Source organism: Mercenaria mercenaria, chromosome 4 (genome assembly GCF_021730395.1).
Source record: "Mercenaria mercenaria strain notata chromosome 4, MADL_Memer_1, whole genome shotgun sequence".
NCBI lineage: Eukaryota > Metazoa > Mollusca > Bivalvia > Venerida > Veneridae > Mercenaria > Mercenaria mercenaria.
The window spans coordinates 57,054,632-57,068,319 of record NC_069364.1 but is presented as its reverse complement, the minus strand read 5'-3'; the positions used below and the strand labels follow the sequence as shown (position 1 = coordinate 57,068,319).

Here is a 13,688-nt window from a genome sequence, read left to right as displayed (position 1 = left end):
TGTCAGAAAATGGTAAAAACGGATGTATTGTACGCTCTTTGTTTTTTTCGTAGCGCGATTTTTTAAAATTTTGCTAAATTTTTTGCATTAGGGGGTGGGAAATTTAAAAGCCTATAAGCTCTTTTTATGCTTTGAAAACATTTTTTTTGGTTGAATTTTGGGAAAGCAAATTTTTAAGTTAAAAACAAGTAAAAACCCCTTTTTGTTCAAAAAAATCTTTAAAATAGCTAACTTCAAATTTTCCCCCGTAAATTTTTTTAAAAAACACCGTATTTTGGGTGCGTAAAATTTAAATTTTAATATTAAATTCTTTAAAAAAAATTATAAGCCGAAAATGAAAAATTTTATGTCAGTTGGAAAATAAATGTGGGAGCTTTGTTGAAAGAGACACCCTTTCGCGGAAAATTCAATTTACGGAAGGGGTTTTGTGCTTGTTTATTTTACCAGGAACATTTTTCGTTTTTTTCCGAAAAAAAAAAACCCGGTGGGCCCCCATTTCCTTTTTGTCCCTGACGTTCAGTAAGACTATTTAAATTAAAAAAGCAAAAAGGACGTGTTCTTGGGGGATCATTGAGATGTTTTAAAAGGTCAAAATTGATTTTTGGCAGCATTTTTCGATGATGTAACTTTCGCTTTGATAACTTCTTTATTCTTGGATGAGAACTGATCTTGCATAATTAAAGCACAAAACATGCCGGCAATTATTAAAATAGCCACCAAATTTTGCTCATATGGGAAGTGCAATATTTCGATCCAATAAAAACCCTCCCTTTTGCATCTAATGAAAACCCTTTGGAAAATCTGCAAAAATTAATTTGAAGAAATCTTAATTTGTGCGTTTTCAAATAGTTTGAACTCTTCTCGATATTCAAACTTCTGGGCACTTAAAACGCTCCTACGGACAGCACCAAAAAGTTACGGGAGGGCACATAAAGCATAAAATTTAATACACGCATAGATTTTTTTTTGGTTTTTTTCCCAGTAACAAGGTTCTGGTACAGTAAAAACATTTTTTATTGTTATTAAACCCCCAAAAGGCATATTGGCCCCCCACTATGGCATTCGCAAAAAGGGGGGTGTCGGACGGTGGGGACCCCTAAATAAAAAATAAGGGGGGAGACATTTTATTTTTCCAAATGGCAGAATTGCCCATATCACCCTAATGACAAAAAAACGTTAAATCCCTGCGAAAAAGGTAAAAACGGTGTATTTACTTCTTGTCTCGTAGCGACGATTTAAAATTTGGCTAATTTTTGCATTTGGGGGGGGGGAAGTTTAAAAAGGGCCCTCATACGACTTCTTTTCATGCAATTTAAAACTTTTTTTTGGGGTTTAATTGGCGAAAGCAAAAAAAGTTAGAACAAATAAAACCCTCTTTTGTTCATTAACGAAAATCTTAAAAGGTAGGGGTCACTTTCAATTTTGGCCCCCGCAATATTTGTTAAAAAAGAGAAAATCGTGATTTTGGATGTCTGTAAATTAAGTGAAGATTTGTTATTTAACTTAAAAAAAATTATAAGCCAACTGTAAAATTTGATGTCATTGGAAAAATAAAATGTGGTAGTTTTTAGACCCCAAGAACACCATTTCGCGGAAAAATTTTAATTCACGGAAGGGTTCTGGCTTTTTTATGATACCAGGAAAAAATTTCGTTATTTTCCGAAAAAAAACAGGATGGGCCCCCCCTTCCCTTTATGTCCTGACGTTTAGTAAACTATTTTAAAATTTAAAAAAAGCAATAAAAGGACAGGTTTTTGCGGGGGTCATTGAGACTGTTTAAAAGGTGCAAAAATTTATGATTTGGATCTTTTTTTCGGGTGATGAAAAACCCTTTCGCTTTGATAACTTCTTATTCTTTATAGAACCTGACTTCCCCTTAAATTTAAAAACACAAAACAGCCGCAATTATAAAAACCCCCAAATTTTCCAAGTTACACTGCAACTAAAGCGCAAAACATATTTACTAGTTAGTGAAATATCAAAAGTAGCCAGAAATGATATACCCTGTGCCTATTAAATTAAGTGCTATACAAAGAGTTATTTAAGCTGAATATAACATTTATCTTCAAGCATGTATGTAACTTATATAACACTCAATAAAAAGTTACCGTTAACATGAAGATTTTAGGTACATCAGTATGCAAACTACAATTAATTGGCTTATTTGAATTCCTTAATAAAGAATGCTCTAAATTTTATGCTACCTATTACAATACAATACATTGTATTTCAATATTTGTCTTTCTATGAAACAGTTAAAGCTTGAGACTACTAAGATAAAAGTTATAATTAATTTATTTTGATAAGGTAAGGTTATTCATATCGGGTACCAATACGTCTCATTTCAAACTATTAAAGGTGGATAATCAGATTTTGGCCATGTAACGGATTTGTTCGAAACTTTAGCATATGATCATTTACACTCATTTATGTTCACTTAACACTTAATACAAATTAGATTTTCACTGGAGGTATTTTTAAAATTTCATTTTCCTATCCTGGTTGCCCAACCAAGATAGAGTTATTTTATCATAAGTATAAATTTGATAAACATACTTTGCCTAAGGAAATGTATAAATATTAGACATATTGTAATATATTTGTAAAATATTTGCATTAAAAATTATGTATTTAGATGGAATTCATTAGAAACGCAAGTTTGAAAAATTATTATTACCTCCCTTTGCCTATCTTGGTGTTGCGCAACCAAGATAGATTGGAAATAAATGAATTCAGAAGCTACACACAGCTTTAAAACTTGCATTTGGTTCAGATTGTTCAATAGTTGATATGTCTATCAAATGCAAATGTAAAACTAGACATTGTATCGAAATAAAAAGAAATACCCAGCTTTTTATATACTTTCATATTAAAGGGGAGTAATTACAAAATTTTATAAAAATAATAAAATATACATTTCAAATAGGAATCTAACTCTATGTAATCGGTCTTTTTATTCCTTAAATAATTCTCTACCAGAATATACAAAAAGTAAAAAATGTCATTAAATGTTGATTAAATGTGACTGACCACCTTTAACTATGGCATGTAAAACGTTGCTAAATTATATGTGTATGTTATTACTATTTGTATGTTTGTTATTCAATGTCTTATCATTCACATTCTAATAGTAATTACTGTTATTCTATATTTCGTTATTCTTATTGTATCTTTGATATTGTTATTCAATGTCGTGTCATTCATATTCTAAGTCTTACCATTGTTATTCTATATGTCGTTATTCTTATTGTATGTTCGATATTCTTATGGTAAAAGTCATTATTGTTATTCTATATTTCGTGCAGTGATGATCGATCTGCATGTGTATGCTTCCAACATAGCTTCTATTTGTTTAGGTTCTAACAGAACGGCGGTCTTGTTATTCGCTTTCTGACCAACGAATTTTACACTTACAAACTGGGAAAATACGGATCAATTTGCGATTGATACATAATAATTTAAAATACGAAGATGCATTTAGTTTGGAGGTGATGTCAAATGCGTAGATTGCGTTTACGAGTGCGTACATTACAGCGGTCTTTACTTTTGTAACAACACTGGGTTCGCATTATTGAACCAATGGATGTGAAAGCACCATTTATTGTTTTTTATAAAAACAAAATAAGATGGCCGGACTAGACTTTGCATGGAAAAACATGTGCCAAGATCGACAGAGGCCTATGAAGTTGGACATTGTGCTCATAGATACCGTCATATTATTTCATTTTTTAAATTAATATACATACTTAGGTTTGTGATTTAAAGAGATTTTAATGTTAGCATTGTTTACATCCCATATGAAAACTTGCGTAATGTCCAGTCTTTTCAAATCAGTCTAGCAGAAAACTTTCATAGCTGCTGAGCACCTGTGCACACTTACAAAGACGAAAGCAATAATGGATACCAAACACGAAAAAACATAAACAAACAAGCATGATTAAAGAACATAGCAGGACATCCCCTTGCACAGGAATCTAACACTAACACCAATGGAGGAGTTTATGAGAGTTTACGGGCAGCTAACCTTTACCATATTCTTAGGCTACAATGTAAATAAAATTAAATTTCGCTAGGCGAATCTCTACACGCAAAATTCTTAGCCCCGAATTATTAGATCTGGATTTTAAGAGCATTAAATAGTCACAACTTAATGCTATTAAATTCATAAACAAGAAGTGTTTCCCATCAGGTATTGAACTTCATTGTGTACAAAGTTTGAACTTAGTGAATTGGTACGAATTATGTTATAACATTTAGTTACAGTGACCATGAACTTGCTTCGACTAGTCCCAAAGCAATTTCGCTTTTAATAGGCTATCCATTTGATTTTCATAGTTATAAAGCGAACAATATTTTGCTATTTCTAAATAGTCTTTGGCATTGGACAAACATACTTTGAACATGGGCATATAGTCTTGGATAGCCGTTAAGATATCCTTCAAAGGTTTCAGAAGATCTAGGCTCAAATACATGACCTTCCGTTCATATCATGACTTCTTATTGCTAATACGCTTTTAACAGGTTCGTCTTTATGTGATGAGCATTCCAACTATTTTTAATAAAAATCTTTCATGAATTTAAGAATTCAGACACGAAATTGAATGGCTGTCGGACGGAAGAATTAATAAGTATTATATGTCTAGGTTTTGCCCCAAGACTGCGCGTGCGCGGCGGCCATCTTAGATCTATGACGTCATGCGCGTCGGCCATCTTGGATTTTATAAATGGTAACTTATTTGCATATAAGAAATTAACTCAGTACACATGCGCGGCGGACATATTGCATCTTTTTAAAATGACATAAAATATTTAATTTAAGAACAACATCAGTGGTTTATTTTAAGCTGGTTCTATAAATAGAAATTTCTCCCAAAAGTAGTCTATACGGAGCTTATTCGTATACCCATCTAGGGCGTGGTCGCGCACATTGAGAGGGTCAGGTGCTCAGCCCTAGACGGGGAGATAACATAAAAACAAAATATATTACAATAAAATAAATAAAATATTAATTACATTTAACAATATAGATTAATCTCTGACCTTAATGAACAAATACATTTTCTAATTAAAACCGATTATATTAAGAAGCAAAAGGATATTACTTACCTAAAAACGAAATATTTATCACTTTTTTTGTAAACTAAAACATAAAGCATTGTTTAAGATAAATACATGTTTAAAAAAAGCAAAATTTACTGAAAATAAAATATTTTTTTATCGGCGATGTTTCCTTCTTGACGTCCACTGACAAAATGACTCCAGTCGTAAGTGTATTATCCCTAAATGCGCATGCTCGGACCTATATTTAAAATGACTTCATAAGCTAAATTTAGAGTGCATCATGGTAACAATATTTAGCGTGTATTGATTTAAGGCCTGATGGACGGACAATGAAAGGTAAACATGTGAAAGTTAATCCCTTTAAAGTCACTACTTTGTCTGGCGTGTATTTATTTAAGAGCAGATGCATGAACAATAGCCTATTCAACTGTCAAAGTTAATCCCTCTTAAAGTCGCCCTAATGTCTACCGTTGCTTTTTCTTTTTTGCAATTCATTCACAATTTAAACTAGAAATGATTCCTTTAAAGTTTCATGAGCTAAAAGGTCAAGTACCATTATTACGTCAATTATTTTTTTCTTGATATCAGCTTAAGATAGTGCTCAAAAGAAACTGGCCAGTATTTTCAATCACTGTAGCAGAGGAATAAATTTCGATCAATGATTTCACTTTTAGGAGAAACTTATAGAAACGAGTAAATTCTGTTATTAAACTTTCGAAGTCCTTTAGGATTCTGTCTAAAGTGCATATAGGCTCTACAATGCCTATTATGACCATTCTAGGAAATCGTCAAGTTTTTCAATGAACAGAAATACAGTTAATATTGAACAGTCAGTGTTCCTCATTCCGTGACACACTTTTTATTTATCAATTCTGAAAACTTAATTTCATGTGATAGAAAACCAATAAACTCTTGAAACAGGTACCATTTGAAAGATCTCGTCGCGTAGGTTCACAAAATGTATACAGATATGTCTCTATTATGATCCGTTCTCGAGATATTGGCGTTAAAAAAAGATTTGTGACGCACTGTAAACTTTTTTTCAGGCGCCAAGTTCAAATTTCGCAACCAAAATTTTCAAAACGTAATTTCTCATCTATTTGTAGACCGATTTTAATGATCTTTGATTTAAACAAATGGTCACAATGAGTGCTATTTGAATCAAATGTGAACCGTAAGTTTAGCCGGAAATGAAATAACTCATGCGTAAAATATCAATTTTCTTCTTTATTATTTAACCGAATATACTCGTGTTTAGTATCCTACGAAATAGTTTGACAACGTCTATCAGCTCACCGTGTAAAAGAGGAAGTGAAATCACTCATGCAAAACATATAAAATATCTCCATTCTTCTTTGAACGACAATAGCGTAGTTTAGTATCCTACGAAAGGTTTTGATGAATACTATTTCATTGTTTACATTAAAAGAATATAGGGTTACTCAAGCGTAAAATGCGTCAAAGTAAGTTTACCTGGTCCTTACACTTTAATAACCAAACAGACACTGAATAAATTCACAGCAAAACAATGTTCTCATTAGTAAGTACAGCATATAGCAATGCTCTTATCGGTTAGTGATATGACGCATTATAATTGGTTCAAAAAATTTAATCTTCTAAGAAAGCCTAGCTTACTTGTTAAAACTTGTCAGTCATTTGTGCGATAGTTTGTTATTAAAGCTGTTTGCAACTAGCTAATGAAATCACTCCCTTTTTACATCAGCCTTATTTTGAAAACGAGGCTATTGTAAACCTGTATATTAGAACACGCTTTATTCAGTCAAATCAGTCTGACTTCAGAAGCCAAAGCTTACAGTATGGAAAACTCTCGTCAGTCCAATGGCATCATCAAACGACAAAGAGCAATCATCATATGCACGATTATACTTATGGTTATATGCAGCTTGTCTTTCGATTGGCTTGTAACGCAACGCAAACAGCATGATCTCAGTGCCGCGGCTATACCCGTCAATCGCCATCCTGGGGACTCCTGATAACGCTCCCATAGCCGAATATCAGCGCTAAAGGGGTATAAAGTTATAACGCTTATTGTCGCATTTCGGCCCCAGGGAGTTAAATCGGTCTCTGCCTTTCGAAACGATAAGTGATTTTAAAACAATTTTATTTGTTAATAGAAATACGTCCTGTTGAATAAAAAGAAATGTCATGAACTAGCTTTTAAATAATATCACTTTATTTAAATAATACAATGTCGGGTTATAAAAAAAGCAATTAAGTTCAGGTACTCGTTCTCGAGTTCGCTATTAATGAATATTTGGCATTTGTAGCCTTACCTGTTGATGATGACACCATCGTACTGGCTGCCATCTCATCTTCACATGTATTCCCTCCGTATCCATCTTTGCATCCACCGACACATGTGCCGTTCGTTTTGTAACAAATTGTAGATGAGGCATCATTGTCAACACAATGTTCACTACATTTACTTTGACAAGAGTTCCCGTAATGCGTACGGTTACAAAGGTCACAGAATCCGTTTGGCTGGTAACATGAGCCTGAGTTGCAACCTTCGTAACATCTATTGTCACATTTATCACCCCAGTATCCTTTATCACATCCATTTAAACACGTTCCGTTATCTATATTGCATCTCGGCGAGTCTGGAAAAGCCGAGCAATGTAAACTACAAGGATGAGTACATGTTTCTGTATAGAAATCTCCTTTGCATATTTTGCAGTTCTTTGCATCATTTTGACTGCACTTTCCGCATTGTGCAGCACACCTTTCTGTGCATTTCTGGCCAGTCCAGCCGTTTTCGCAGCCATATAAACAATTTTGGTTGCTATCGCAACCATTAGAACAGTATTGTGAGCAAAGATTTGTTTCAAGAATACAATATCCGTTCAAAAATGCGTATCCGTTTATACATTCTGTACATTTTACAACACTGTCAACATCGATGCAGCTTTTGCAGTTTGAAATATTGCACTCTTTATTGCAAGCAGGGCCGTATTTTCCCGACTCACAGACACATTCACTGTAACTTATACATTCTACACAAGTCGGATTGCATGGTGTACAAAAAGAATAATCATTGTTTTCATAGCGAAACAGGTAGTAGCCCTTTTCACATTTTGTACAATTTGTTTTACTTACACAAGACGAGCAATGGTCCGAACATCCTTTGCATTCAAAGCCGTCTGCATTCCCATAATATCCGTTTATACATCCAATTTTACATCTCTGACCAGTACACGATTTGTTAGTACACAGTTCACAACTCTGGTCGCAGAAAGGTCCATAATAGCTAGGATAACACCCGAAGCAATACCCTGTTGTATTATTGCATCCGCTATTAGTACAGGTTTCGTCACAAGGAGAGCCACATACCATGTTAGGCCGTATATCCCAGAATTCTGATTTGCATTTTGTGCATTGTGAAGTGCTTGTACAATGTTCACAATTATCAGGACAAGCTAAACAGTAGCCTTCATTTGTTAACCAATGACCGTAGTTGCATTTGTCACACGTTGGTGAATCACCATTTTCAGAACACTTTGCGCAGTTAGTTGGGCATGATCCCAAAACTGAATCGAAAAGAAAATGTAAACAATACCCGCTGTTCAATCAACATATATCAGTATAAACGTGCAAGGTAAAATTGTTTCTAAGTTATCTATTGATAAATACTATTCTGTTGTATTTTACTGCAAAATAGTCAATTTATAAGAATATTGAATTTTTTCGAATATTCTGTCAATGCTTTGAAAAGTATTGGTTAAAGACCTTTACTTCTACATGGATGTATCCCGAAGCTAACAGGAAAGGCCAAACAATAGGTATTTTTCTCCGTTTTTAGGCTGGTCATTTTAACTTTTGGGGATGAACAAATTCCAACATATTTATTTTTTGTTTGGAATAAGTAGTATGCAAGGAAATGTAACAAAGAAAAATCTCCTAATAATATCATGGTACATTTTTGAGATATTGCATCTGTAATTCTGAAATAATGTTTAATACCTATTTCGGCCACTACTATTTACCACATGCTGTATTGTTTTACTTCTGTTATACTATAATAGCAGTAATTTTTGCTTTGGATATCGGAAGAAAGATATGTTAAGATTACTAGCAGGTACTGGTTTATTACGTTTAGTTCTTTCTTTCTATCTTTGTCAAAACTTATCGGGGTTTCATAATGCAGAGCATAGGTTTCAAACGACGTAGCATTTAGTTTCTTTGTATTGTGGGTGCTTTTACGCCGTTTTTCAACAGTATTTTAGTTCTGTAACGGCGGGCAGTTAACCTAACCAGTGTTCCTCGATTCTGTACCAAAAAAAACCCTGTTCTCCGCAAGTAACTGCCAATTTTCCCATATGAATCAGAGGTAGAGGACGAATAATTTCAGACACAATGTCTTTTATTAAATCGTCACGGAGAATATACGCCCTGTCCGGGGATCGAACTGACGACCTCACAATCCATATGTATGAGCTCTTCCTATTGAGCTAAGCAGACGGGCAGGCAGTTTCTATCCAAATTTATACATACAACTAACTTGTCGGCATTTGAGTTTAAATTAGTCGAACACCAAACATGTGTATCTCAAAGTCAGAAATAATAAAGAAATCATCGTGGATTAGTAAAATAAAATCGTATTCACAAATGTAAGTACAGATTGGTAGTATACCTTATAACTCGAAATTCAAAAACAGTTACAGCAATGATTCATAGAATGCTTCTTGAACTGCTTTATTATGCTTGTAAAATGAAGCAATGGTGCTAATATTTCGTTAAATCGATTTTATTTTAGATAGATTTGCAATGCTTTATCTGATTAAAAACTTAAAGGAAACTGCACTTAAATATCACTAAATGTTTAGAGTTAGGCTTGGATTTCTTTTGAGGACTTTTTCCTGTTTTGCATAAGTATCTTAATGTTATATATCATCATTAAAACTTTACGTTGGAATTAGTTTAAGGTTCTGAGACATTAATTTTAGTTATATAATCGGCTAATCTTTAATAAGCTACACAGGGTGTTACCGCATATAATTTCCTTTTCTACAGCTTTTATTTATATATTGACAATATCGATTTACTGAGAACGAAACTGACACAAAAACAAATTGATCTTAAAAAACTTTTACACTAGTACAATTTAAGTATGAGAACTAAATTGTCAGAACATCTAAATAGAGTGAATCAATTGAATTACCGCTGTTTGATCTTATGACTAAAATAAGTCGGCATTAACACGGTCTTTTCCTTACTGTGCATAGTTTGATATGTGCGGTTAAAACATACCAAGAATTGTTTAGTTATCTAGTTATCGAATATGTTATTGGGGGAAACACATAGCACTATATTCAGAACATCGCATTTAGGTTTTTGTTGCATCTGGTTTACTTTATAATATACGCAACGTTAGCTAGTGGCTTTCAAATTTGTAAATATACCCCTTAGCTAATAGATGTCCTTATAAAACGCATCGTAAAGTGTTCTATTTTATCTACCAAGTAGCCGGTAAATATCCCTTATCAAGACCATATAGTCAAATTATCTACAATGCTTCTTTTAAAAAGGATAATTGTTTTCATGACACGGTTTAGATAAGGACACATGTTGGAACATTGATGAACATTTAAATTCAGTGATATTTTGGTGGTAAACAGCGACTAATTCCTGCTCTAGGGTACCAGAGGTTCAAATTAAGTCGGATTTGTTTTTCAAATGTGTCTTAACCCCCAAATTTACACTAGTACTTAAACATCAAAACGGGTTGAGCTTAAAGAGGGTGCAACATACACCGCAAGGAAACGCAGTAATGAATTTAAATCACTAACCATGTTTGTGGAGTATTAACAGATAAACGAAAACTGAAATATATCCAGGACACAACATATTTTAGCAATGTACGTAAAACGAAATTTCACAAATAATTAAACTTAAAACAAATATGTATTTCCTTTTGAATGATTCATAATAGCTACCTCTACCTTAACCGACCTATAATCAACTAGGAAGTACATATCACGGTAGAATTTCACGCGCACAGATTTTAAATGCTGTCACATAAAAAAACATAATATTATTACGATAATTTACTTGCAGGACAGGTTTTGTGCAATGCGAGTACAATTACATGACACTTTATTTCAAAAAGTACAAAATATTTTTAAACAAACCAGATTGAGATGTTCTTTAATTCAAAAAGTGCATTTCTGCTTTATTGTAATAATTACCCAAATCATGTAAGGAATTTTTTTGTTAGATTTCATCACGTGGATATAACTGGATACAGTATAATACATTCTTTCCCACCATTGTCAATAATATTTAGATATATTTGAAACATCATATTAGGACAATTTATTTTTCAATATAATAAATGGAACGAAGAATGGGGCGGGGTAGTGGCATAACACAAATGATAGAAGAATTGAGGGTTTAGCATTTGACCCTTTCTTTTATAAAATAAATGAGCCATTTTAATACTTAAGAATTGTTTTCGTGAATAATGCGCGTTTGCAAGTGTGCTACCACCTCTATCCACCACAAAAAAAAACATATCACTACTTCTACACTTCAAAGGATAATTAAATTATCCTCTCACGTAGAACAATATTTCACAGGTTTACTTAAGGGCATGTGCGTCCATGGGTGCCCCACCACGCACATTCGTTCACACCAGAAAATATGTCATGCACATATACTTTACGGTGATCCAATGTATAATGTTTCAAAGGAAGAAAGACATCCTTTTCTTGGCTGAGGCTCGTTGAGATGGTACTTGTTTCAAACCTCTGCCCCTTTCATAAAAATGTTAAGAACCATTTAACCATGGGTAAAAAAAAGAAAACGGAAAAAGAAGTAAGATTTTTTTTGTTACAAGAGAGACTTTTCTGACATGACCTGTTATCAAATTAGCAAAAGTAAAATGTTATCAGAGTTGGTATTCCATACTTTAACACAGTTATAACAAAAAAACATGACTCTTACAATCATTCATAACCTATATATATATAATGTAATGATAGAAAAACAGTGACAGTAATATTTTAGGTAACCGTACAAACAGCTTCAAAGCATATATTTTAGTCGTTTATTCGACTATAAATAAGCGTATATTTTGTATCTATCGCCAGTCTACAAGTCTCACATTTATTTATCAGTTCCTCTATATACATTTTCTTATCCTTGCGCAACGTCATAGAATTGTCAAGTCTGACTGTATGATGTACGATTGTAGATGTACGTATTAAAACATGCGAAACGTTTTCATGCTAGCACGATATTTAAACTAAAATATATAAAGAAACTCATTCTGCCAGTAATGGAAATACGCGCAAATATCTTAACTGGAACCACAGAGAAAAAGACATGCATCTACAACAGCTCCGTTATCATTTAAAGTAAAAACAAATTGACCGATTCATAGGGGCTTACATGTATAACATGTGTAGGTAGCTGCACAAAGAAAGACAGGGGCATGGAAAGTCTTGATATTTTCCGATCGCCCCTCGTATTAGGTTCGTAGGCGAGTGAAAGGCCCTCAAGAGCCTACCAACCTTATATGTTAAGCTATTGTACATATAATACTTTTAATATGCCATTCAGACGTTGAAATACGCTTTTCCCGACCAAATCAATTCAGATTTTATATCAGCTACCTTGCTCGGTAGACTATTTCATTTAAAAAAATAAAGACAATCGTGCTAGAATATGGTATACAGTCTGTTTACAGAATTAAAATTTAGTTATCCTTTTAGAGATTCGCCCGAGACTTCCACGCATTTCACAGTCGAAACATCCAAGAATGCTCCCCGTGGTTTGGTCTTCAGTAACAGAAAAATACCACTCCAAAGCGCTTTATTCGATGAAAATTTGCGTTCAGTGCCAGTGGAAGGAATCACAAGGACTTAGATGTTGGTATGAGTGGGATGACTGATTCGTACCAATTTTTTAACTCTCGGAAACTTTTAAGCGGTGGATATTTTATGAGCCGCAGCGATGACATGGATGAACTGGAGACCGCAAGGACCAGTCCTTAGAGTCATTTTGTTTGCATTTTCGCTTAAAAGCTTTCAGTACTATGTTTCTTTAAAACGTTCCACTGGCTGAATTTCAAGACGGTGTTGGAATTTTTTCAACAGTACCTTTTAGAATTAAAGAAAATGGAATACAACACATTTTGATATGTTTAGTTTTTTTTTGCAATTGCTGGTCTCCGGTCAGTTTTTTTCACAGCCACTGTATGTTGTAGTGGCCCCAGGTTCTCAGCATAATTTCGGACTTGCTAGTGATCACAGTTCTTGGTGCATGACTGACAGACGGACAAATACCATAAACACACGTGTATTACTCAATGGGACTAATCGCCTCGGTAGCCTTGTGGTAGAGCGTCCGCTTCGAGTGCGGGAGGTCGCGGGTTCGATCCCCGGCCGCGTCATACCAAAGACGTAAAAAATGGTACAAGCAGCTTCCTCGCTTGGCGCTCAGCATTAAGGGGATAGTGCTAGGACTGGTCAGCCCGGTGTCAGTATAATGTGACTGGGTGGGGTATCATGCCACGTGTCTACGGCCTGATATTCTAGTGAGGTAGCACTATAAAGATAGGCATTGTGCTCACTGCTACAAGTAGACACCGTCGATTATATGACTGA

The 13,688-nt window shown here is 34.1% G+C and overlaps 1 protein-coding gene across 1 annotated transcript; it reads right to left on the bottom strand.

The window, feature by feature from the left end:
• Positions 1 to 6,747: 6,747 nt before the first annotated feature.
• On the bottom strand, positions 6,748 to 8,599 carry LOC128556394 (protein draper-like). The gene is made up of 2 exons (XM_053541378.1): positions 7,356 to 8,599; positions 6,748 to 7,082 (listed from the first exon to the last, which is right to left on the bottom strand). Exons 1-2 carry the CDS (start codon positions 8,413 to 8,415, stop codon positions 7,030 to 7,032), a joined length of 1,113 nt encoding a protein of 370 aa, XP_053397353.1. The 5' UTR covers positions 8,416 to 8,599; the 3' UTR covers positions 6,748 to 7,029.
• Positions 8,600 to 13,688: the final 5,089 nt, after the last annotated feature.

What these genes read in the sequence shown, in the direction of transcription:
- LOC128556394 (XM_053541378.1), bottom strand. Translation starts at nt 8,415, where the DNA reads ATGGTATGTGGCTCTCCTTGTGACGAAACCTGTACTAATAGCGGATGC. An exon ending in GATGGTGTCATCATCAACAG is followed by an intron (nt 7,083 to 7,355) that starts GTAAGGCTACAA and finishes ATACCCCTTTAG; the next exon opens with CGCTGATATTCGGCTATGGG.